The following is a 26,361-nucleotide window of genomic DNA, read 5'->3' as shown; positions in this document are numbered from 1 at the left end:
ATTTATGAATGGATGCAATGCTATCTCTCTAGGAAGCCAGCTAGGATGGATAATCCGTGGGACTTGCACCCCACACAAGCACAGAGCAATTGTTTGCAGAATCCAAGTAACAAAAGTCTGTTTTATTTTGGCGATATTTTGCATGAGCGAGATTGTATGAAATAAATACATCAGAAGTGCTACTGTTTGAGGTGTGGCTGGGCTCTAATTGTATTATAGCTTTGACAGGGAAGTAAACTTAATAAAAAAAAAAGATAAACCTTTTTAGCCAAGCAGCCTCGATTAGCGTTCTTAAAATGAAACTTGCTGTAAATGTTGGTTAACAGCGCTTTTCTTTTGAAAAATGTGTCTCTTAATTACGGTCAGTGCTGTGGGTAAAATTCTTCCCATTTGACTGTTGGCACCCATCCATAACTAACAAAAATGCTTGGAAATGAATATCAGGCTCTCTGACAGACCCCAGCAGTTACTGTGTACATCAAAGAATTCATTGTTCCAATGACATGGTCTTAAAGCAGAAACAAACATTCAGCATTAAATCATCACAGTACAGTATCTGAGCTGCAGATATCCTTGAGTTTGTCAGATCTCTAGAATCAGTGGCTATGGGTGGTGGTATTTTCCATTTGCCTCCAAGGCTGGAAGAAGCGCAAGTGGATTTTATGTGCAAGGGATTAAAAATTAAATGAGGGATTGGATCAATGGGCCACAGATGTATAGCCACAATCCCTAAGACTATACACGGAGACTGATGGATTTTTAGACACTTTTAAGGGATAGGAATTTGATCAAGAGACTGCAGATGCTGGAATCTCGAGTCCTGATGCAGGGTTTTGACCCGAAATGGCAACATTTCCTTTCCTCCCACAGTTGTTGCTTGACTCGCCGAGTTCCTCCAGCAGATTGTTTGTTAAGGATTTGAACAGGTTAGTTAACTTGAAGAGAGGATCAAGTACAATCTTGGTGAATGACTGAACATGTTTGAGGGGCCAAGGAACCTCATGCCTCTGAACCCGATGGGACCAGACTATGTGTGTCACCTTCAGCTTGGGTTGGGTGTATAATCTGTTAAAATGATTGGGTCCAGAACAGGTTGGCTCATGCCATACTACTTCAGCTCAGTACTTTTTCCAGGTAGGGCTGACTTTCTTAGGGTTACCACCTGTCCTCTGTTCTTGAACAATATTTGGTGTTTCATCCTGAAGCAGATGAACAGCATGGTTGGGTCAGGTATTGGGGAAAAAAATTATCAGTCCTGGATCTGGGCTGGGGTTTGTGGCAAGCTGACCTCTTGTGCCCCAACTATTTCATTAATCATGTTCTCTCGGGTTGGATCTTCTTGTAGGATAGTGAGCAATTCATCAGATTGGTCTAGAAAACTGTAGGTGCTGGATATCTGAAATAAACCTGCTTGACCCGCTTAGTTTTTCCAGCATTTTCCATTCTCTGTTTTTATATCTTATGTTAGCTCAGTTTTTCTTATCCAACTCTTATCGGTCCAACCTGCTGGGCAGGTCCCACAAGGTTACAGTTCACAACTCATTACACAGACCAAGAAGCTTAATGTGCTGGTAACTGCCCCTGTTAAGCCACTTCAACTCGCCCTGCCACAGCCACTCCCTTTGTTCCACACATTCCTCCTCCACCTTCAATCTACTGAAAACTAACTTGTATCTCCCTCTCTCTCCCAGTTCTGATGAAGGGTCGCAGACCTGAAACGTTGACTGTTCCTCTTTCTACGGATGCCGCCTGACCTGCTGAATTTATCTAGCATTTTCTGCTTTTATTATCGACAGGTTGGTCATCGCTCTCTTGATGACCCAGATGAGGCATGGGCAGCTGATGGGTTTGATTTCCCAATCTATTCTGAGTTAGTTGTTTTGACACTGCAGATGACCCTAGGGGTACCAAAAAAGGGGGAATAAAACCAGAATTCCTCGTCCTCCTGGTCATCATTTTGTGTATACCGAGGGTCTAGCAGCTGCTACAAAAGTACGATTGTGCATTTTGTGAATTGAGTGGTTTATGGTTTGTGTCATGTAGTTTGTAAGACCAAGGCACTCGCACACTATGCTGGTTATTGTGGTTCATCATCCCACTTGTGAGAGCCTATTGCAAGTTGTTGCCTGTCCAGCAATTACTCAAGCCTGTGCTTGCCAGGTCCCTGATAATCATTGCTTGGATATTCTCTGGTGGTTGGGAAGAGTTGCAGGTAAGTTTATATGACATGTCTTTGATGTTATTGGTTCTGAGATGCCAAGTCTAGTTACAAAAAGTTCAAATCTGATTCTGTTCTGTGTCGTTAAGAACATAAGATTGGCCACTGTAAATTGCCCCTAGTCTGTAGTTGAGTAGTAGAATCTGTTTAGGGTTGGATGGGTAGTTGATGGAACTGTGGGAATAATAAAATGTATTAGGGTGTTGATTCTCTGTATGACTCCAATCTTTTGCCTTTTGTTACCACCAAAATCTTTCCTTTCTCCTTGGGGAGTAGACAGTCACCTTATTAAAGCTGAGTGTGTGCTCTGTAATAGGTTAAATTTTTGTGTTATTTTTCTCAGTAGTTTAAGGTGGAATATTCACATACTCCAAATGCTACCTGCCTAACTTCAGGCAACCCCCACCACTAAAGACCAGGAACTATGAGAGCAGCTGTTTTGGGAGTGAAAGAAATAAAAATGTCAGTGAAAATCCTTTTATCTTGGAGGAGGAGGAGGAGGAGGAATAAGCTTCCACAGAGGAATGCTCCTTTTCACTATAATATCTACAAATACTGTATTTTTTATTTGCTACAATCTCATTACAACTAGGAAATGCAAAATACTCTAAATATTCAGCACCTGAATGCAGTTACATTTCAGGAGCTATTTTTGTAGTCAGAATACACTTTTGCCTGTCTGTGGTAATCTTGAATGTTCATTCAGTTCTACTAACTGAGACAATTAACTCAAGGTTACGGAAGAGGAGAGGTCATGCAGAGGTGTCGGTGTTGGGTTGCCTGTGGATGGCTGCTAGCAAAAGTGGAGAAGCACAGTTATAGATGGAAATAAAGACTCCCACTGATTGTGCCTGCACAGAATCATTTAATGTTGTTGTACAGATAGAAGAAAGCCTGGAGATTGAGACCCTGAGTTCAACCCTACTTGTGTTTACTCTCTGTACCCTTTAAAATTCTATTTCTAATAGCTCTCTCATTCCCTTTTAAAGCTATTTCTAGGTACTGATTTAATAATGGTTTATGGCACAATAGCCAACATTCTAACCACCCTCTGTTTAAACACTTTTTAAAAATTGATGTTTAATTCTTTTTAAGCTTATCTTAAATTTGTGTTCTCTTGTTAAAGTAACAGATGGAAATTATTTATTTCAAGCTTTTCATAACCTTCATAATCTTGAAGCCCTTATTTTGGCACACCTTAATCCACTCAGATGATGAAAGCTGTAACTTGTTGAGCTCTTCATAACTAGCCCCTTATGTCTGGAAAAATCTCGGCGCATCAAATCTGCAGCATTTTATACAGAAGAAAAAAACTGCAGATACTGGAAATCTGAATCAAAACAGAAAGTGCTGAAAGTACTCATTAGGTCAGGCAGTGACAAAGAAACATATATTTAATGTTTGAGGTGGATGACTTTTCATTGGATTCTGATGTCATGGACCAAAAAATGTTAAGTCTTTCTTGCTGCATAGATGCTGCCTAACCTGATGAGAATTTTAAGCAAATTCTGTTTTAATGGCAACTCACTTCTGTGTTTGTATACCATTCCTAAACTGGCATGTACCAATTTACTGCAGTTTGGATGTTAGCTTCTTGACTTTGTATCCTACAGCTCTCCTTAAAGCTCTGTTACCCTTCTTGTAGTCGTCTGTGTGTTGTATTCTCTCTGTATTATGTTAAACATCACTATTTCTGTATATTAGTAATTTTATCACATTTATCCCATTACTTTTAGCAGCAGCAGTTACTTTTTTTTTGGTAACTCTGTAATGTTTAAATACACAGGGAGAAAACCATGCCACTGATCAAGAGACAAAAGTCTTATTTCTTGGTAGGGAACTGCTTCAGATCACAATCTGGTCAATCGAAGTATTGAATACAAATGCAAAACATGCAGCATCTGAAACAATTGCAATGTATTGGCCATATAGACCTCCCAGCATACTTTTTCAGTCCTCCTACTTAGAAAGGGCAGATAGGAGTGAATCTTCCTGTTTGTGTAGCCGTGGTCTGTCTGTTACGCATCTGTCTGATTTATGTTTCCATGACAACTACTTCTTTTCTCACTTGCCGATAAAGGTGAAAATTCACCCCACACGTTCTTGTGTTCAGTCCTTTTCAAGATTCTATCAGCATATTTTGACAGGTCAAGATATCCATCCAAAGGTCCAGCAGGCAGAACCCTACCCTGACGTAAATCACTGATGTTCAGTGCTGATAGCAACGTCAATCAGTGGGATACCATCTTTGTTATTTCCAGCAATTCCAAGAAGGACTGCCTTTTTCTCCTTTCCTGTAGCCGGTTTCCATGACTTCCCATGTTTTTCTACTCGAGGAATCAATTTTGAATTCAGTATTTTTAAAGTCTGGATAAACATTATCCCTGGACTTCCTTTGAACCAGAAGCTCCAGTATATTCTCAAAGAGTTCTCATTGTCAGTCTTCTCACTGTTGGTTGCTGTATTGATCCTGTGCTTAGATGAATGTTAGGTGAAGATTCAATCGGGCTTTGTTTTGGTGTGCGGGTTGGTGTACAGAGGTTGATCACTTAGAAGAAGAAAACAGAAGGGACATGATGCTTGTAGAACTGTATCCCAGTGAGAGTCAATACTTCTAGTTCAGACGAGGAGGAGAGAAACTTTGAAATAAACAGCAATACGCAGAGCTGTGCTGAATCTTGGCGTTCACTAGTCCTTGGGCCTGATGCACAAAATAAGTGTGGGTTTATATGCAGCTGGAAGTCATTAGAGCAAATGGAATTCCTAGAATCCAGTGATGGTTCTTGCTTCTGTGCTGGGGATGGAGTTGGTGTGCAGGCAGAGCCTGCTCTTTTTCAAACCCTTACTTTACAATTTGGCTCCAGATGGACAAAACAAAACTGACTCCACTGTCGTTAGGGAGAGTAGTTGCTTACAAGACACTTTAGTTGATTCAGTGTATGACAGGAATTTAATGGAACATTTACTTTTTGATCAATATGTGTAAGTATTGTTCTCACATTATCGTGAGAACAGAAGAACTTAGAGCAGGAGTAGGCCAGATTCCTCCCCTTGGGCCTATTCTGCCATGCAACAGGACCTGATCTTAGCCTCAACACTACTTTCCTGCCTGGTCCTCATAATTCTTGATTCCCCTGAAGTCTAGCAGTCTAAATATCTCAGCCTTAAATATACCTCATGACAGCCTCCATAGCTCTCTTGGGTAGAGAATTGATCTCCCTATCAAACAAAAGTGAGAGAAGCACGAGTTGGCCATATGGACCTTCATACCTGCTCTGCCATTCAATAGAAATAGCTGATCCTGTAACTCAAATCCACTTTCCTACTCCATCCCCATATCCGTTATTTCCCTCTGAGACTAGAAATAAATGGATCTCTGTTTTGAATGTACTCGAGGGCCAGGTTTATGCAGTCCTCTGCAAAAGAAAAGTACGAGGACTGACAACTTTGAGTAAAAAAAAATTTCCTCCTCATGCCACTGATGAATAGTTGACCCTCCTTTTCTGAAATTGTGCTCCAGTTCTAGACTTTCCAACCACCGGAAGTGGTTCATGGCATCTACCCAACCAGTCTTGTTCAGAATCTTCTCTGTCTTGATTTGATCCTCTCTCATGCTTCTCAACCCCTAGTGCAATAGGCCAATGCACCTAATCTCTCCTTGTAGAACAGCACCCTCATCCTAGGAATTAAGCTGCATCAACCCAAAGCAAGTGTACCCAGCCTTTCTGTGGTAGACTGTCTTGTAGAAATATACTGATGAGAATAACTTGCTGTGTATAACGTCCACCTTAGTGGATGCTGTGCGCATTGCCAAACTAGTCATGTTGGCACCACAACTTTATTGACATTTTCAGCAGAATTACAGTCTATCAGCCCAAGAGTGCATAATCTTGGCTGACACTCCAGTGCTGTTGTAAGAGGGTGGTGTGCTGTTGGGGGTGCTCTCTTTCAAACTGAAGTCCAATCATTTCTCTCAGCTGGACTTAAAACATTTCCTTATGCTATTCAAATAGTAGGGGAGTTCTGGCTATGCTTAAGGATCATAGGAATCTTATGGGTCTGAAGGAGGCCATTTGGCCCTTTTGAGTTCATGCTGACCCCCTTGTAGAGCAATCTATTCAGTCCTTCTCTCCTGCTCTTTTCCTATAGCCCTGACCAACATTTATCCTTTACCCAAAACCTAAAGCAAATTATCTGGTCATTAACACACTTTTTTTTATTGTGGAACCCTACCGTGTGTGAGTTGGTGTTGCATTTCCTACCTTATCATAGTCACTACACATCAGTGTACTTTATTTGTTGTTAAGTGCTTTGGGGTGTCTACAATTTTAAAAAAATTCTGAATTTAAATATAAGACTTTGTGTTAAGTCTTTCCATCATGTTTAGTAATAATTAGCTAAAGTGAAAGGATTGTTAATTGTCACTATTTACTTTCCACATTCAAGGTGAAAGTACTTGAAAGGACAGTACTTCCTTTAAATCCACATGAGCAGAATTGTTTGGTTGTGATTGTTGGTTTCAGCACCTGGTTGCCATAGGGACAAAAATCACTTGGAGATTCTGCTTCCGATTGAAAGTGCACATCATAAGATGCTGTGCAATGCCTGATTGTTCAAATAGCTTTGTGACTTCCCTCTACCACTGTCACTCCTTCCCCTCCAAACACACGTCACTCACTCAGAATGAAGGAAAGTGTGCAGCACCTATATCTTTTCTGATCCTGAGTTGTGTTTCAAATCCCATCACCATCCCATCACCAAGACATCCACATCCACCATGGTATAATATCCAACTCCATCTCTAGCCCCTGCTTAAACGCTCTACTCATTGGTCGCCATCCTTCATAAACGTGCTGATCTCCACTGGTTCCCCATTCCTTTTAATATGTTGGTTTCAGTATTTGCCATATTTCCATTTGACATAGACGGAGACTCTTTGGCCCATTGAGTCTATGCTGGGTCACAGCAATCTCATTGCCGCACCAATTTTCCCTGAAATCTTTTCTCCCCACATTCACATCCCACCTTCACCAGAGATGATTGACAGTGGCTAATTATCCTCCCAACCCACAACCCTTTGGGATCTGGATGGAAACCAGAGCTCCTAGGAAATCCATGTCATTACAGGAAGAACATACTGAGGACTGATTTTTGGACTCAAATGGTGGAAGATGATTTCCCCATAGTTGGCTTGACTCCTGTTTGAAGGACAGCTACTTGGATGAGTTACAGGAGGTCTGCCGGCTGTCGTACAGCTCTAGAGTGTGTTAATTCTTCAAAGAGTTTCAATAGACTTGAATGAATAGAGCTTCAGTGATATTTGAAGAGTGTGCTATATCATCATAAAGCAATCCTGTCACTGTATAATTTTATGTTCATGGTCCTTGATTGAAGAGAGAAGGGAGATGGTATTTAGACTCAAAGTAACGTGCCATTGGATTATTTTACATGTCAGAGAGTTGCACTTCCACAGATGGCAAGAGTTTATACCATGCTATATTTAGAGTCATCACAATGGCTGTGTCTTGAGTTCAGTAGCTCTGTGTAGCTCTTATATTCAGAGTTATTTATGAGACAAGCTGACTTCTTGCAGAAATGCTCATGAACCACCTGGAGTGTAGATGTGAAGTTCAGCTGCATAACTGGATTTATTTAACCAGTTTCTCTATGGTCAGTACTGTGGGTACTCCCTACGGGAGAGCATTTGCAATAGATTTGTCCTGAATTCAGTTATCGGACAGTTCTTGGAAGTTACTGCAGATAAATTGTTTGCTGACCCTAGCATTGACCCTGCAGTGGAGCCAGGGTTAAATGATTGAAAAAGCAACAAGGAGAGAGTTAACTTTATGTGCACTTCTTCACTGTGAAATGTGCTGTGTAATGGAAGCTCTAGACAAAATTTGTTTTGTTTTGATATATTTACTGTGCTGAACTAGTGTTATTTTGTGTCAGTAGAGGGTTCAAGTGTTGAATCATAGTTGGGGCGTACACAAAGCAATGGATGTGATTGAGGATGGTATTACCATTGGGATGATGTTATGAGAGGGAACCATGTACTCACCTTCTGTTTTAAAACAGGAAGTTTTGATGGTGAGGCCCTCTTCTTTAACCAGTGCGGGTTGAAGTGTTTATTTCTTTTCTAGGGATGGAGAAGTCACGAGTCTGAGTTCCATGGCTTTCCTTCCCCAACTCATAATTGCAACTTGATTATGGATTGGGCAGTGGGGAAAGAGCAGTGTCCCTCTCCCTGTCTGTGTCTCTGCCTGTCTGTCTCCTTTTTTCTCTGTCTGTCTGGCCCCCTCTCAGTTTTTGTATCACTCTCTCTCTCAAACTTTGTCTATTTGTCTCCCACTCTGCCTGTCTGTGTGCTTGTCTCTTGCTCTCTGTTTGTCCATCTCCCCCCCCCCCCACCCCCCTCCTCCTCTTCTCCAGCTTCAAGAGATGCAGATTCACCCCCACCTAATTCATTCCTTTCCCAGTGACAGTTAACAGACTTGGGCCACCTGCCAAACATAACTTGAGAGAAAGGAAAGTATTGCAAATGTTAGCAAATACTGAAATAATGGGACTGCTGATTATTTACTTTAAATTTGGGCTTCTGGATCTGGAGATGCTTTTTATTAAAGCAGATCAGAAGTTTTTGATTTGATGATGTTCTGTTTTGGGGGATGTTCAGGGGCTGTGTTCACCGTCCATTCTCTCCACCTTTAGTAAATTCACTTTCAACAACTTGAAGTTGTATTGGAATTTCATCTAATTTCAGCAGTGACTTCCCAGTAATTGTGGCAGTTTTATATGTTATATAAAATTTAGTGATCAAAGTCAGACTATTTGACCCAACAAGAGTAGGTCCGTGTTTATGCTGGGCACAATATTTTACATAAATAATCTACAATGTTTAATCATTGAGATTAGACTATTGTAAAACACAACTTCATTATTGTCAGTGCGCCTTCACAATTTCAGCACAAATCATTTCTATTTAGAGTGGGGAATGGGTTATCTGTTTACAGCTTTTCCTCAACAAATTCTGGATGACAAGAACCAATGTCCGTGAGGGAATACTAAATAAAGCATTTGTTTGAGGTGCTGTTTGTTCCTGCTGTGTCATGAAGGTATGTCAATATTGGCACACATCTTGCAAAATATTGAGGAGATTGTGAGGAAGGTATCTGCAAATGGATAAAAAATTGTGGACCGGTATTAATAGTTTAGTTTTACTTCAACATATCCCCATCTCAAAAGCGCATAATTTCCACCACGCTCCACTGGCAAAGACTTTCCAATCCTGATGAAGGGTCTCGGCCTGAAACATCGACTACTCATTTCCCTCCATAGATGCTGCCTGACCCACTGAGTTCCTCCAGTATTTTGTGTGTGTTGCTCCAGATTTCCAGCATCTGCAGTCTCTATTGTGCCTCTGACTTACAAGGTTATTTTCCCTCTTCAAATGACTTTGTAGCCTCACTTATCTGATATAATAATCTTCACATTGATATCCTTACACAAGCTCCCTGGTCCTGCAGCACCAGATTTCTGTTCCACTCTCAATGGATAATCTTGGCATCCCTGTTCTCTTGCTCTTTTTAATCACTCTAATTTGGTTCCATGCTCCTTGATTTCAGAAGACTCCTCAGAAAATTTAAGATAGCATCTTGGGTTGTTTTCTTCCAATTTTTTTTTCTGTTTTTCTTCCAGTGAGGCATGACTGCTCTAGAAGACTGATCATCCTTCTTCCTTTTAATTCCAAATGAAATAATATCTGAAATAATTAACCTGACAGGCTGACAGTGGACACTAGAGGCAAGAAGTGCCATTGAGTGTCAGGCAGGAAGTGTAAAGAATAATTCAGAGAGAAGTTTTAAAGGCTTTTTTGATTTAAAAAAAATCTTTTTTATGTTTTGTATTGCTTCTGTGTAATCAAGTTACATTTTCATTGTGACCATAAAACTTGTCCATGAATGAATTTGGAAAAGTGTACTTCTAGTACTTGAACATTCAGTGTTGGAAGTGAGGCGTGTCTCTTGGGCTTGTGCTGATGAGCTTTTGGAAAGAAAAGGGGAAAAAAAAGTGCTGAAAGTACCTAGGTGTTCATTGATCTGGAATGTTAATTGTTTTGCTCTCCATGGATGTTTTATCTGCTGAATATTTAAGCATTTTCTTCTTTTATTATGGCAATATTTAGAAAGAAAGTCAGTCCCCTGTCCTTAGACATAACTATTGAGTTTCTGGACCTCTGCTGGAAGTGCAGAGAGTATATGAAAGATGCAGATATTATTACTTGAAGATTACTACATAATGGCTGTGAAATCACTTGAAGAGGATAAGGAATCTTGTAGAGAATGTTGTCAGAACTAGGTGGGAATAATGTGCTTGAAATGTACGAACTAACATAAAAAGAACATTTTTGGAGCTGTTTTATGAATATGCTGTTTGGTGAAGCTTTGGTTCAGAAATTTGAAGTGTTGGCAGTTGCTCCTTTGCCCAAGATGATGTAGTCTTCAGCTTCCTCAGCTGGTGATCACGCCTAATTTAAGAACCCTGCCAATGAATGTCAACCAGTTGTTTAATTAGAACCTTCAAGGTATTTTTCTAAAAATCATAGAATGGTCATGACACAGAAGGAAGCTTTTGGCTCTTTGAGACCATGCCTGTTCCCTGCAAGACGAATGTAGCTGGTCACAAACTGTATCCTTTCTTCTTTAGAGCTGCGATTTCAAGTGTGGATCCAATTTCATCTTGAGAATCACAACTTACTGGGAAAAGCAGGTCTCAAATCCGATCCCTGGAGCACACACATCTTATTGTCTGAAAAACAATTTTTGCCACAACCCTTTTCTCACCTTTTCTGCCACTCAGCCAGTTTCTTATCCATTTGGTCACTGTTGCTTTCATTTCAGAGGCTTCAGTCTGCTGACAACTTTATTATATAACACAACAAATGCCTTTTGGAACATATACAACACAATAACCACATTACTCTTATCCTGATGGAGGGTTTTGACCTGAAGCATCGACAATTCCTTCCACCCACCCCCCCCCCCCACCAACCCCCCCCAGATGGTACTCAGCTCACTGAGTTCCAACAGCAGATTGTTATTCCCATCCATCCTTTCTGCTACCTGATTTTAAAAAAATGCACCTCCGGATAGTTAAACATTATTTGCCTTTAACAAATCCTTGCTGACTTCCATTAATTAATCAATACTTGTCCAAATGTCTGTTATTTTTGTCCTTGGATTATTGTTTTAAAAGTCTCCTTTCACCTGGTTAAATTGACTGGCTTATGTTTGCTGGGTTTATCCTTTATCTGTCTTTGGAACAAGGGTGTAATATTTGCAATTCTCTAGTCCTCTGGCACCACCTATGTATCTTTGGATAATTGGCAAATTATGGCCCATACCTCTGTAATGTTTACCCCTACTTCCCACTGCAACCAATGATGCATCCTCTCCAGGCCTAGTAACTATTTATTTACCAGCCTGTCTTTCTAGTACTGCCTCTTTAACAATTTTTAGTTAATTTAGCATCTCAACTTTCTAGTACTTTAACTGTGGCAGCAGCACCTTCTTTGTAAACACTAATGTGAAGTACTTCCTTATTATCTGACCTGCCTGGGCAGTTCTCCATCTTGGCCCCGCATCAGCCTTGCACTTTCTCTGGCATCCTCTTCACAACCTTTCTACACAATAAGAAGAAGATTTTTGGATTTCCTTTTCCATGTTAGTGGTAAGTTTATTCCCACATTCCCTCTTTACTCATATTTCCTTTTTCAGGAAATGTGTGTAAAGACAAGGCTGAAGCATTGTGGTCAGAAGTGCTGAGTGGATGATCCTTCTCAGCTTCCTTCTGAGATCCCCATCATCTCAGAAGCCCGTCCTCAGCATATTTATGGTCCACATGATAACAAGAAAAGGCTGAGGGTACTGGATGCAGAGGTTTTGGGACCAGGCAACATCCAGCTGTAGCTCTGACCTAGCTGTGCCTTTGGCCAAGCTACTGCAGTACAGTTACAACAGTGTCATCCATTTGATAGGGTGGAATGTTTCCTAGGAATGTTATGTTCACATTAAAACAGGGCAAATGCAATCCGGTTTATTAACATTCAATCAGTCTACTCTCAGTCATCAGGAAAGTGATGAAAGGTGTGATTGACAGTGCATTCAAGCAGCACTCATTGTTCAGTCACCTGCTCACTAATGTGCAGTGTGGGCTTCACCAGGAACACTTCACTCATAGAACATAGACATAGTGCAGGAACAGTCCCTTTGTCCCACGATGTCCATGTCAACCATGATGTCATTTTAAACTAATCCCCTCTGCCTGCACATGGTCTTTTTCACCCCATTCCCTGCCTGTTCATGTGCCTGTTTAAATGCTTCTTAAATGTTGCTATCGTATCTGCTTCCAGCACATACCAGGCACCTACCACTCTGTGTGTTTTTAAAACAAAATATGTTGCCTCACACATCTCCTTTAAATTTTCTCCCTCTCACCATAAAGCCATGCTTTCTAGTATTTGACATTTCCACTACAGCCTTGGTCCAAGCATTTAAGGTGAGATGGCTGCTCTTGACGTTAAGACAGCATTGGACTGAGTGTGGCGTCAGGGAGTTGCAGTTGTACCTCACAAAAAGAAAAATGGCTGTGGTTGTTAGAGGTCAGTAATCCAATGCCATGACATCATTGTAAGTTATGTCCTTGGGCCAACTAGCTTCACCTGCTTTATCAATGACTTTCCTCCCATCATTAGAAGTGGGAGATATTCACTGATGACTGCACAATGTTCAGTTCCATTTGCAACACCTCAGTAAATGAAGACATCCACAACCATACGCAGCAAAACCAAGGTGACATTCAGCCATGTGCTGATAACTGGCGAGCAACATTTACTCCTCAAAATTGCCAAGCTATGACCATCTTCAACAAGAGAGTCTAATCACCTATTCTTGACATTCAATGGCATTATTATTGCCATGAAGGTCTTGGGGTCACCTACATTAGCAGATCAGAAGTTGGTTATCCCGAGGCAATTGACTCGCCTCCTGACATCCAAAGTTCTTTTTACCATTCTGCAAGGCAGGTATCAGGATTGTGATATAATATTGTCTCTTTGTGCAGATCTGGCAACACTCAGTTGCTCAAGACCTTCCAGGACAAAGCAGACCACTTGATTGGCACCCCATGCACCCTCCTAAATATTTATTCCCTCCACCACCAATACACTATGACTGCAATGTGCATCATCTATGAAATGCACAGTTACCCACGTTGGTCATTCCGACATTACCTTCAAAATCCACAACCTCTACCATCAAGGAGGACAAGGGCAGCAGGCACTAAGGAACAGCACCATCTGCAGGTTCTCCTCCATGGTGTACAGCATTCAAGAAGGTGGCTCACCACACTTTCTCCAGGGCAATTAAGGATGGGCAATAAATGCTGGCCAGGCCAGTGATGCCTGGATCTTGAAAAATGCACAATTTAAAAAAAATGCTTCTTTCTATACTCAATCTGGTTTTCACTGTATTATCACCTGAAATATTTCACGTGCGCTCTTTTCCTACTTCTTCTTACTTTCCATGTCTTTCGTCATCCATGGATCACTGACTTTGGTTACTCTACATTTGTCTTGTGGGAATGCTCCTCTACTTCCTAAAAGTGTAATTGTGTTTGGATGGAAAATTTTATATGGATGCAGAATGATGCCTGGATCCCAAAGATTAAACTTTGCATAGAGATTGGACAAACCAGCGTGTATATCCTCAGAATTTAGAAGGTTAAAGGGTGATTCGATTGGAGTTTTCAGAATGTTAACAGTCAATAGAAGGAAGTAATTTCTTCTGTTTTGGGGCCCAACACTATGAAGTAGAATCTAAAATTAGAGCCAGCTTCTTGGTGAAGAATTTGGGATATTCTTCTACATACCGAGGGTGGTAGAACTTTGGGACTTTCTACTCTAAGCAGAGGTTGATGCCAGATCAATTGTTAATTTAAAATCTGAGATCAATAGATTTTTGATGAGCACAAATATTAAGTAGGGTAAAGTTGGGTATATGGAGTTGGGTCACAGGTTAGTTACGTTCTAATTGAAGGGAGTTGACAGTTCAAAGGTCCTAGTTCTGTTCCAAAGGGATTGCTGTGTATCTCCATTGCTGTTAGTGCACAGCATCTTTAGTCAAGGTATTGTTACAGTAAGAGTATCAGATCTTGTGGACCTGAGGGCAAAACTTGGATTGTGTATTCATCATAGAACACTGTTGCACAGGAGGAGGTTATTTGAGCTATTGTGTCGGTGACTGCTCTTTTGAACAGTTAATCTCATTCCACCATTCTTTTCCTATATCCTTGCAGATTGTTCTCTTCCAAAAATTGTCCACTTGTTTTGTGAGCTATCATTGAACATGTATCCACTGCCTGTTGGTTGTGTATTCCCAATCAAAACCTTTCATTGCGTGGGAAGATTTTTGTGTAGCCTCTGATTTTTTTTCCAGTCACCGTAAATCTGTGCACTATGGTGATGAACTCTTTTGCATTCTTCATTTACTTGTAGATTTAAATCCTTTGTGATTTTAAACACCTCTATCATCTGCCCTCTTGACCTTTGCTGCAAGGAGAATGAATCCATCTTCTGTGGTATTAATGTTCTTTGCTGAATAATGTTGAAAAGAGGAAAGCCCAGGCTATACTTGTCTACCACTAGTGGTGTTGATAGGTTTGGGAATGAATGACACTTGTGTTATTCTGACAGAACAACAGCTGAAAACAAAAAGATGTTGGGGAGAAAAATTAAAGATAGTTTTATTTAAATTTTAAATTAAAATTGTTACAATGTATTTGGATTTGCAAAACAAAACACAAGTGAATAATTTTAAAATTGTTATCAAATGTATAATACTTCCTCAAAATCATCCTGTCTAAATGTAGATGCAACTACATTAATATTGCATACAAACAAAAACTGTATTACCTGCTGTTAAATCGATGAGTTGTAGAACATGAGTAATCATTGTTGTTTCTGGCATTAAATGGTGGTTGTTTTTCTCTGCACAGCAATGGTTGCATTTCAAAAGTGCAGTAATTGTTTGAAGTGCTTTGAAGTGTTCCAACACAATGTGCTATTTAAGTGTACTTTAAAAGAGCATATTTGGAAGCATGCTGCTTTGCAGTTCTGTGCCTCTCTTTAGTTTTACATGTGACATGATGAGCTCGGTGTTAAAAATGTAAATTCAGTAATTACTGTAAATTGTTCTCTTGATCTTCTCAAGTGGGAGGGTGAGAGCAGCGTACATCAAAGAAAATGAATCAGCTACAGCTGAAGGGGTAAAAGGTCATTGATTCTCTGCACTTCGGCATGTTTTCTGTCCTTGCTCAAAGTAGGACCACCTGGTGTTGGGAGCATGGTTTAGTTGCTATGGTGTAGCTATTGGTTGCCATAGCATTTTGACAATGTAATTGGTAATGCTGTACATCTTTTAAGTTAATGAGGAGAATAATTTATCTGTGTCTGAGTCCCAAAGTGCTGTCTATCCTTGAAAGGCTGTCACTAACTGTTTTAAAGATGTCTGATTTTGTGGTCATTGAAAGTTGTAAAACCAAAAAATCAAATCTGATCTCCAAAAATAGCCTGAGGATTGTGATCCTGTGCCAGTTCCTTCCTTCTGAAGATATATGCAAGTGTCTGAATTAAATCAACATACTGACTGTTTTACTATGGGCAGAGTAAGATGGAACTGCCAAAAAGATTTTAATGTGAATGGTGAGTTTCAAATAAACAGCTTCTGGGGCCAATATCATTATAAAGGGCACTGGTTCAAGTTTGAGTTTATTACCAGTTTGGGTGTTGTCTTCAGTTGTTGACAGATGACAGGCAGAGCCAAATTATAGGAGGGAAATTTGGAGGGGTGGGAGAGGGTGGTGATGAGAGAAGGAGTTCAGGTCACGTTCACACATCTGTGTATGGTCAGCTTCAGGGTGGCTAGTCACCAGGGCAAGTTCTCTTGATTTCTTATACAACATGATATTGATTAGGAGTAACCAAGGAAGGAATAATAGGAGGAGGGTTAGCCACAAACGTCGACCTTCAAGACCCAATCTAAAAATGCTCAAGCACTTCAGAACTGGTTACTCAAGTTCAAGTTTATTGCTGTAGGCATACATACCCAAGGTATAACTGCCATGAAAATTAGCTTTTTGCAGCAGCAGTACTGTATATTACAAACTTAAGTTCACATAAACTTAAATTAACATAAATTATACATAACTTACACAACAAAATAAACATAATGGCATTAGTGCAAGTTGAGAGAGAGGAAAAAGAAATATAGTCTGAGGTAGTGTTTGGGTTTTTCAGGTCAGTTCAAGAATGTGATGGCAGTGGAGAAGAAGCTGTTGTTTAACCTTGAGGTGTGGGTCCTCAGGCTCCTGTACCCCCTGCCTCAAAACATGAGGCCAAGGACATGAGAGAATGAGTAGTTGCATTGAGTGTGCAGCAGTACCTGTGCTTGTCAAGAATGTAAAGCCTTCATTTCAGTGGATGCTGTCTATTTTGGATGTGTAGCCCTGAAGGAAAATTGCTGAGAGGTGATAATTATTTTTGAAGCTTATAATTTGTAATTGTCTGAGGTCTGGAGAAAAATTTTGAATGTTAATATTTAAATTTGTTGCTTTTTCCTGAATTTTAAATGCTATTGCAGTCCCACCTGTTAGCAGAAGGAAAATCACCTTAGGAATCACTGAGTGTGTTTAAATAGGAAGAGGTTTCAATGGAACTTCCCTCCATCGAATACAGCCCCAGGTTATTATTGATTCTTAATTCTCTTGTGGATTCTTAATCTTACTTAGTGCAATGAAAGTCTGGAGCACGTGTTTAGTTCTACTGTTTGTCCAGTCAAAGCCCACCCATCCCTTTTCATTGTCTAAAATCTAGAGGAATGAGGGCACAGAGCTATTTAAGTTTATTGCATTGGCATTGAACATGTCCGAGGTGAAAAGATTTAATTTTTAGGATACTCCTTTGTTGAATAATGGATTTTTAAAAAAAAATGTTCAATTTTTCTTAACATTTTTTCCAATATTTGGCTTGCTTTTTAGCTGATATAGAGGGCATTTGTCACCTCTGGGTCCATTCTCATCGATGAAGGTGACTGAAGCAAACCTGCACTTGTTTGTGCTTGTGCTTTACTGTTGGTGAAGCCCTGACCAGATTCAATGTAAAGCTATACTGCCAGGGAAGGCCATTGTTTCCATCCAGGTACACACTAACTGGTGGATCTTGTCTGCACTTAATTGGGAGCAGGGTACGATCAACAGCACCAACTTGCATTTATATATCACCTTTTCATGTAGCAAAGATCCCCTCAGGTCTGTACTTCAGATCATTGAGCTGTACCCTCTGCTGGAAGGCTCACTTATGGACCATAGATAAGGACAGGGTGGAGCTTGGTTGTAATGTATAGAGTCATGGGCTGGGGGATATCTATGGGATTATACCCAGTAAGAACTGACACCATGGGGAAAGAAATTTTTGTTTCAAAGGAAAACATTGATTTTTTTTTTGTTGCAGAGCTCTGTCTTTGAAGAAAGCTTAATGCGCAGAATCTCTGGTAGCAGCAGTGTACACACTCTCAGCAAAGCTGCTTTCATTGAGAAGGTCCGAGAGAGCAACGCGGCGTGTCAGAGTGGAGACTTCACCACTGGCGTCCAGCTCTACACTGAAGCCATTGCAGCTGATCCTCAGAACTGCATTCTGTACAGCAACCGATCAGCCGTTCTGGTGAAACTGAATGAGTACGAGAAAGCTCTGGATGATGCTGTCAAAGCACGACTTTTAAACCCAAAATGGTCAAAGGTAGGACTGTCTCCTCAACTTCTGGAATCAATGGACTTGCCCATATTACACTAACCCGCCCCACTGTTGTAAGATCATTTTTCTTTTGCCAGTCCTTTCACTAGATGCTGCAGCTGTCTGTGTGTGACTGGCCAAGTCCCACTGTTGCACCAAACCTGTTATTCTGAATAGATTTCATTTGTCATGAAAGTGTCAAAATTTTGATGGATGACTGAACGTGCTAATCGAAGTTTGTGCTGTGGCATTACACATAATTCTCCAATTCTGGTGGGGCAGGCAACAAAAAGGCTGCAGTGTGTGATAGTGATGCTTGGTATGTTATTAGCACTGAATACAGTCTGGAAATCTAACCTGTCCACTACTGAATTGCACAGGAACTTGGTCAGGAGAATAGTAAGATCTACTATTGTCCTTGAGCAACTCATGACTAACATATTTTGAAATGCTCACCTTATAGTTACCTGGAACCCTTGTGATACTTTATGGGGAAAAGGTAGCGGGAAGAATCCATGAGTTAAGTGTGTTTGGGTTGAATTTTCCCAGTTGGTTGAAAAAATTCTTGGTAATGAGAGACTGGTGCATATCATTGGGTCTTTGTGCTTGGGTTTGGTTCATGTAAGATTGCAGTTTCTCAAATATCATACTGGAGACTGTGGGGAGTTATAATATTATAGTAATGGGGGTGGAGAGTGCACGTGGGTGTCTGACAGCTGTGCATTACTATCAGTTTGGATGGAGCATTGGATATTAATGATATATTTGCTGCCAAATGGACACTCCTTCTCACATCTGTTCTGTGTGTGTCAACCTTTTGTTTCAATAATATTTATTTAACCTTTCTGACAGTTTCTGGGTATTCAAATATAAAAAATTCACCTCATATTCTGTTCTGAGCATACTTTTTGTGTGATTTTTGCTTATTTACAGTTTTAAGATCACTGGAATGGCAAAATTACAATGTTGGGAGCTGTGATAAAAGAAATTTTAGGTTCCTGTGGATGGCTGTAATGGGTACAAGTGATAGCCAGTTAACTGTCTTTCTAACTTTCATGCTCAAAGCATGTAAAATTTCACTTTCCTGATCAAAAATAATATAGCTTTAACTGCTCAGACTATAATTACATTGAACACATCATTATGTGTATCCAAGGTAGTTCCTACATTTTTTGCCCATTCTTAGGGACCCTGCCATAAACCTGAAATCAATAATGAACTATATTTTAATTATTTTCATAATTTTACCCTGTTTCTGTGTCTCCTGGTTCTGGACATCTTATGCCAGATTTCTTGCAGGAATTTATTTTGCTGCTTGGCTTCTTTAAACTGAGAACAGCGTTGTCAAGTGTTCAGAACAACAAATTACTTCACATCCCAATTAGTTTTATTATGATGATTTAACCAGGGTAAATCTCTAGTTATGTGTTGAAAATTACAGTCTTGGCCCTTTTGTGGATTGTTTCATCTGCATCCATTCAACTGCTCCAGTTTGGTTCTCATTTTGTATTTTCTGATGTTACTCCATTCCAGTTTATTCTAAAATCTGAAAGTCTGTCCTATCAGTTTTCACTTCTGATTAATATTTCTCCTGGTCAAATTCTGTCACAGTCATTATAACCATGTCTTTTAAAACTTGAATACCTGATCATCCTTTTCATTTTGACCCTTTACTCTTGTATTAACTGTGTGCTTGTATTTGCCCGTTATGCCTGATGCCCTCCGGTCAAACTCCTGAAACATTGTCATCAGTCCTTGTAGTCGCATTAATTGTTGATTTCACTGATGAAGGTCAGTTTCAGCAGCAACGGTAAATTTCACAAATAAGTGCAATGCTTCATCTGTACTTACTGTGACTGCATCTTTGGCACATCTAACTGGTTTTCACCATTTATCATTATTTTATACCTGAACAGTCATTAATTCCATTGTATTGCATCAGTTATATTTAGGATCAAGACAGATTACAAGTTTTTGCAGTGACAATCTAACATTTGTCAGGTTTCTACCTGTTTGAGTCCAACCCCGTTTCAGAGATTTTTCTGACATTTTCTAAGAGGTGCACCTTTTCCTGGTTGGTGTCCGACTTATCCAGGTAATTTCTTGCAGTATATCATTGCACGCCTTCCTTGCACTGTGAATGTGAAATTTCCAGAATGCTGAGACATCCATAAAACTCAAAGAAAGCATCAGAGGCAGATGTTAACTCGATGTCCAGTGCTCAAGAAATGACCTCTATCAAGTAGATGGAAAACATCATTAACTGATTTGAATTTGACAAGTGTTGGTGATGGATGAACTGAATGAAAGATTGATGAACTTGCTTTTCCATTACCATCTTTTAGCGTTGTGTGAACATCCCAAACTACTTCAAAAATTGCTCAATTTTCTTGAAGTTCGTGGCCAACTTGGTATGAATATTAGATCAGAACTGTTGCTGGGAGAAGGAAATCTCCAGTGATAGGTACTAATATGTCATCTGGGTGGGACAGGAAAGATGATTGAACGGCACTGACCTTGACTAGAAATCTTCATCACTCACTGCAAGGCTGTTGGAAATTGACAGGTCTGACCCCAAAGGCAGAATTACATTGGACTACTTGTGTATATCGTCTTTTGATGTGGAGATTTGGATTCAAATCCTTTTGGTTCTATTAAACAAGAAAGTACTTGCATTTGTCTTGTGCCATTTTAGATTGTTAAAATATCTCAGAGGTATTTCATGCAGCAGATTACTTTTGGGCTGCAATGATTGTTCTGTAAGTTTAAGACATACAGAAGTTGGCCATTCTGTCTGTCACCCCCAAGCCTGTGTTAAATCTCATTTCCTGTTTGCAGTAGTGTTCGGGTTCATCTAGTCTTTTGAATGTATTGAAGTTTTGGACTTTGATGCTTTGTAAATGATTTCCATAGCTTTGTAACAGTTGTACATTAGGGCCTTACCGTCTACACTGTAAATCTCCTGCAGTGCCATGTTTCTGAGGCTGCTAGTACCCTCTGGTGGTAGAATTTACATTTGCGTGAACATTTTGTAATCATTAAGTTCTTCAGAGCATCTTTTCTCCTTGCTCATGAACTGATTGACAAGTACAAATTGACTTTTAGAGTTAGTCATGCATTGGCAGCTTAAATCAACCCTTTTCTAAATAATGTATGTATCATTTCAAATCTTCTAAAGCAATTAGAATAAGAAGAGGCAGACCACTCTGCAGGCATCCGAGCTTGCCAGGATCTTGAGTGCCTTCATTAGGAGTGTACAGTGGTATACCTGAAACAGCTTTTGTATTTAATTTTTAGTTTGGGATAGGCTACCTGATCCGCTATGCTGTAGATCACAAATAAAAAAAACGTGAAGAATTTATTGTGAGGAGTGAAATATCTTTAATTGAAAAGCAGATAACTGTAGGTGCTGGAATATGAAGTGGAAGCAAAATATGTTGAGCAGGTCATGAAGCATCACTGCGGAAAGAAACAGCAGGGCAGTGATCCTTCATCGGAACTTCTCTCTTGAGCCTTTCTCTTGAGCTGGAACAAATATACTTTTTCCTTTTGCCTCCATTCACTCTTCTAATAATGTGACTTAAATTGATAAGACACCCTGCAAAACCCAGAACCCTGACAGAACTCTGAACAGGAAAGAGTCTTGGGAAAGGTTGTTACTTCGTCCAAAGAAGGCCTGGTCATGTGAACCACCTTCAACCAATACTTAAAAACTGGAGAAGAAAATTGCCTATTTTATTCTGCTTGCAATTGCTTTTAAAAGAAAAATAATGTATTTCACTGGCCACTTGCTGGTTCCTCTCCAAGGTGCACAGCATCATAACTTGGAAATACGTCACTTGGTCTAAGTCCTGGAACTTCTTCCTCCGCAGCCTTGTGAGACTTGTGACTCTCCAAGGACTGCAGCAGTTCAAGAAGGCAGCTCATGTCCATCTTTTCAAGGCAAAAGGGATGGGCAATGAACATCGGGCATGCCTGCAACCATTTACATTCTCAATATGTAAGATAAAATGTTATCATGACTCATGTATATGCAAACTGTCTTTGCAACCCAACCTCTAATACACTGGGAGGGTTACTTCTGTGACATAGCAATGCATCTTCTGGTATGTAGCTTGGAACCACAGATGCAAAATTTTGTGGCCAGGTCTTTTAAACTATTTTCCTTTTGCTGTTTGCTCCAGATGAGTGAAGGGTTTTGGTCTGAAAATGTAAATTTTAGCTTGTGAATCGCAGAGTTGACAATTACCCTGTTTTGCAATATCTGTGCACTGTAATTGACATAAGCTTCCCATTATGTCTGGTAATTTGAAAGAGGAATTTTGTATGCCAGACCAGACTGTATAGGCTGAAATTATGATGGTTTATTTACAATTGAAACCTAAGAACTAGGCATTATAGGATAGCACAGAGGGCAGTATTGTTAAAGCCCATCATAATGTAAGTGTGTTTTGTTATCCGAAGGAAAAAGTGGTCAGTCTTTGTAGTCTCTTATGTTTCTTTCACATGCCCTTTTGCATCAAATTCAAATTTTTGCAAAGCTTTCAACAATCCTCCACCACAGCCCTCCAGCAACTTTACTTTGAAGTTCTGCTGCTAATCAATCGTGAATTGAGACAATGTTACTACTTTAGCATATGGCAAAATGCAGGCTGTTCATGAGCTGCTAAGGATGACATACAGCATTACATGGGCTTTCTGCATTAAATACAGTAATGATAAAAATCAGCTGTATGTTGCTGGGATGTGGGTTATAACTTGTTTGCTCACTCTGACACTTCACAAACATTCGTATTTACAAGGCATTGTTTCCAGTTATAATCTGGAGCAAAATGACCTTCATCTAAGGAACTGTTAGTCAAAGGAACATTGTTGAACCTTTAAAAAAAATTGGAAGAGAAAATTGATTATTTTGTTTGATTTACCATTGCATGCAAGAGGCAAACAATTCATTTCATGACATCTCTACTTTTGCCTCAGTGGAACCACCGATTCCTCCCACATATACTTTCTTACAGTGTGGACTGTCTGTCTCTTGTATAATAACACATGGAAAAAGTTAAGTCAGAAAATAAAATGTTCATAAGCAGCATGTTATTCTCTTAGCAAAAATATAAAGTTGAATTTAAGATAGATTTTTGGCACAAGAGGATGATTGGATAGAATATCTGCAGATGCTGATTCAACACCATCTTGGGAACGAGAGCAAGTTAAACTCTCAGAAATGGCCAGACTCGGGAGGTTTTGATGTGATAATATTGGGGAGCCAGGCAGCCCGAAGGCAATGCTCACTGAAAGGAAAAGTTATGCAAAGGTGGGTAGGTCTCTGCAGCTCTGCTCAGATGAAGTTGGCAGCTTGGGTCCAGAGCAGGACCTTATGACAGCTCTTGGTGTGAATTTACACGATTGCCTTGGAAAAGGAGCTTTCACCTAAGCATTGTAATTGAAATGATAATATTGTATACATTTGCTGCTTGTTTCCCATTTGTTTTAATGTGACATTTCTCAGTTAATTGTTGCACCAGTGTTTGGACTGTTCAAGGTCACTGAATTTTTATAATCTTCAAGACTTGAGAATTTTGTTTTAAGTGTTAGCATATTGAACTTTTTTCTTCCAACCTGTGGACTGTAGGAGTTCGAACGATTGAAAGGAGATTATTTCCAGTCTGTGCTGGCCAAAATCTGGTTGGGTTTTTGTATATCTTATGAAGCCTCACCCAGGATGAAAATAAACACCAGACTTATGAAAGAATCTGATTTAAGTAATTACTTCTCCACCTGAGAACAGGTGAATTTATCTGCTATCTATTTTAGAGTTGGAGAGGAATAGAAAGAAAAAATTACATTTATATAGGGCATTTTATGTCCCTTTCAAAGCATTTTTCAGTCATTGAGGTACTTCTGGAAGTAGTCACTGTCGCAATATATGAAAGGTGAACTTTCAGAAGCAACAGTGAGATTGTATGATTTTTCTTTAAGCAATGTCAATTGCAGGAAACCTCCCCGCTCTTCCATATAATGTCATGGGATCTTGCGATCCACTTGAGTGCGTAGAACTGGCCTTATTTTAACATCACTTCCCGAAGGCACAAACAGAACAACATGTTTTAACTTGTGCACGGGAGTACTAGGCAGGGTTTTAGCGCTGAAGTTCAAGAAAGTGGGTTTGAACAAGAATCATGACTTGCAGAGGAGGGTGCTACCAATGAAGCCAGAGCGGACTTGGCCAGAGCACCTGAACCTCTCTAAAATGTGTTATTTGCTCTTTAATATCTTTTGGTGAGGCTGATGTTTAATTCATCATTGGGTAAAATTATGTAAGATTCAGTTCAATTGGAAGCTCTGGAGCTATTTGTGTACATTGATTGTGGTTGTTTCCTGGTTACCAAGTGAAGAGAAAGATTATTATGGTGCATTCATGCTAATACTGTTAGAGCTAATTGCACAAAGTAGCATTTAGTCTGATTTACAGTCAACTGTTGAGTAGCCAGTACTTGAGTGATGTTCTTCAATCTGAGCAAAATGTGGGCTTGCAATTAACTCTGGGCTGCATGAAAATCAAAGCGCTTCTCGTAAAATAGGAATTAAATGCTCTGATTAGTGTACAGACTAGTAGCTTCAGTATAGGTTGAACCATTGGTATTGGGATGCGCAACAATAAATGATTGTGATTCTTTATGCACTTTGACCTTTTTTTGGTACATATGTTCAATTCCAACCTCAATTCAGGGTGGACTAATTTGCCTGCAGCAGACAAAGATCCCTCATTCCTCATTCATCAGTCTCTGAAGGTATCATTCAGACCGTGGAGTGGCTGTTGTGCAAGTAGATATGGTCACATGCTTAGCATGACTTGGGCTGGGATGGAGGCAGACAGGTTTGGGTGGTGCCTGGAATGTTTATGTCACATCAAGCCTGTGGTATGAGTAACTGGACAACTCTATGTAGGAACATATTAATTAATGGTTTAATTCTGAGTACCTGCACCCAACACAATGCTGGTACCAAAAGAGTCAGAAGCTATTACCATAAGTGATGTGGTATTGAAGGCCAGGTTTATGGCAACATAATATAATTGTCTAAGTGAACTTTGAACCTGATCTCTTACAACCAGATACCTGGAAATTGGATTGATTTGCACAAGGTTCTTTACGTGCAAATTGTGCATCGAAGCAACTTTCTGTGGGTTAAGTAGCACAAGCGATCATTTCCAGGACTCTGGGTACACATTGGGAAATTGGCCTCAACACCTAAATGTGCGATTCCCATCGGCTTGGCTGCCATCTGCCTGGTGTCAGTCATGCAGCTAATGATGTCCTCCAACCAAAATATGATGGTGCATTAAGATGTAACCTAATCTTCCTTCATTTGGCACAAAAAAAGGAGCAAACCTCACAGTAGATCAGCAAAGAGACATAAATTTGAGGGTCCTTGATGTGACCTCTGCTTTGCTTGCAGCCTGTGCCAGACTTGCTTTAGGATGTTCAGATCATGTGTTCAGGCATCACTGTGCATTCCCTCAATGATAATAGGACTTCCATGTCATACACCTCAGAACGAGATGGTGTGATATCTGCCACACTGGTCAGCCTGCACCATGTGTTGGATCATGTGGGAGTGACCATACCCACTGGAGATTGCTGCTTCTCCTGCCCATCTCTTCCTTCCCTGGCCACCCAAAGCCCCACGCATACTTTCCTCACCTTGTGGCAGCCTTTTCTGAAACTACACTGTGGCTTCTCATGACAGAGGTCCTTTAAGATTAGGATAGCTTCCCAGCATTCAATATAGCATATGTGGCAGGGGCTAGTTGTGCAAACAGGTCCTGACAGGAATCACATAAGCTCTGATTTAGTGCGTGGATTGGTGTGCAAAATGCCACAGTATTACTAGTGTGTTTTTTTTCCTTGGGACATCTGAATGGCCCTTAGTGCTATACACAGCACATGTTAGCACAACATAAAAGGATGAAGTTAAATTTGTAGGCTGGAGTTTCTTGTCATTCATGTCGTTGGGTCTTGAGCCCAAAATGCCAAGCTTCAGAAGGGAATTTGCATCGCCCCTATTAGCAGGGAGGTGCTTAAACACTGTGTGTGTGACTGAATAAATAAATACAACAGGGAAGGCCACACTTGATAGTATGGACAGAAATTTATTGTCCGTGAGCCCTGCTGCTTTCAAGGAAAGTATAATATTTCAAGCACTTCCTGAGAGAACCGGAGGGTGGAATATCACCTTTTTTCTTTGCCATACAGGTCTACAATAATGGCTCACTGCATTTCAAGGCAAACTTATTGAC

The 26,361-nt window shown here is 40.1% G+C and overlaps 1 protein-coding gene across 1 annotated transcript in view; it reads left to right on the top strand.

Moving 5' to 3' along the window:
* Nucleotides 1–26,361, top strand: part of LOC127579325 (tetratricopeptide repeat protein 28-like) — a 603,896-nt gene that overhangs the window by 35,158 nt on the left and 542,377 nt on the right. Inside the window, 1 exon segment of the mRNA XM_052032043.1 lies at nt 17,784–18,068. Coding sequence (XP_051888003.1) covers nt 17,784–18,068 — 285 coding nt within the window.

The sequence above is a fragment of the Pristis pectinata genome, chromosome 17 (assembly GCF_009764475.1).
Source record: "Pristis pectinata isolate sPriPec2 chromosome 17, sPriPec2.1.pri, whole genome shotgun sequence".
NCBI classification, from domain to species: domain Eukaryota; kingdom Metazoa; phylum Chordata; class Chondrichthyes; order Rhinopristiformes; family Pristidae; genus Pristis; species Pristis pectinata.
The sequence above is the reverse complement of the archived record's forward strand: the minus strand, read 5'-3'. Positions and strand labels throughout refer to the sequence as shown.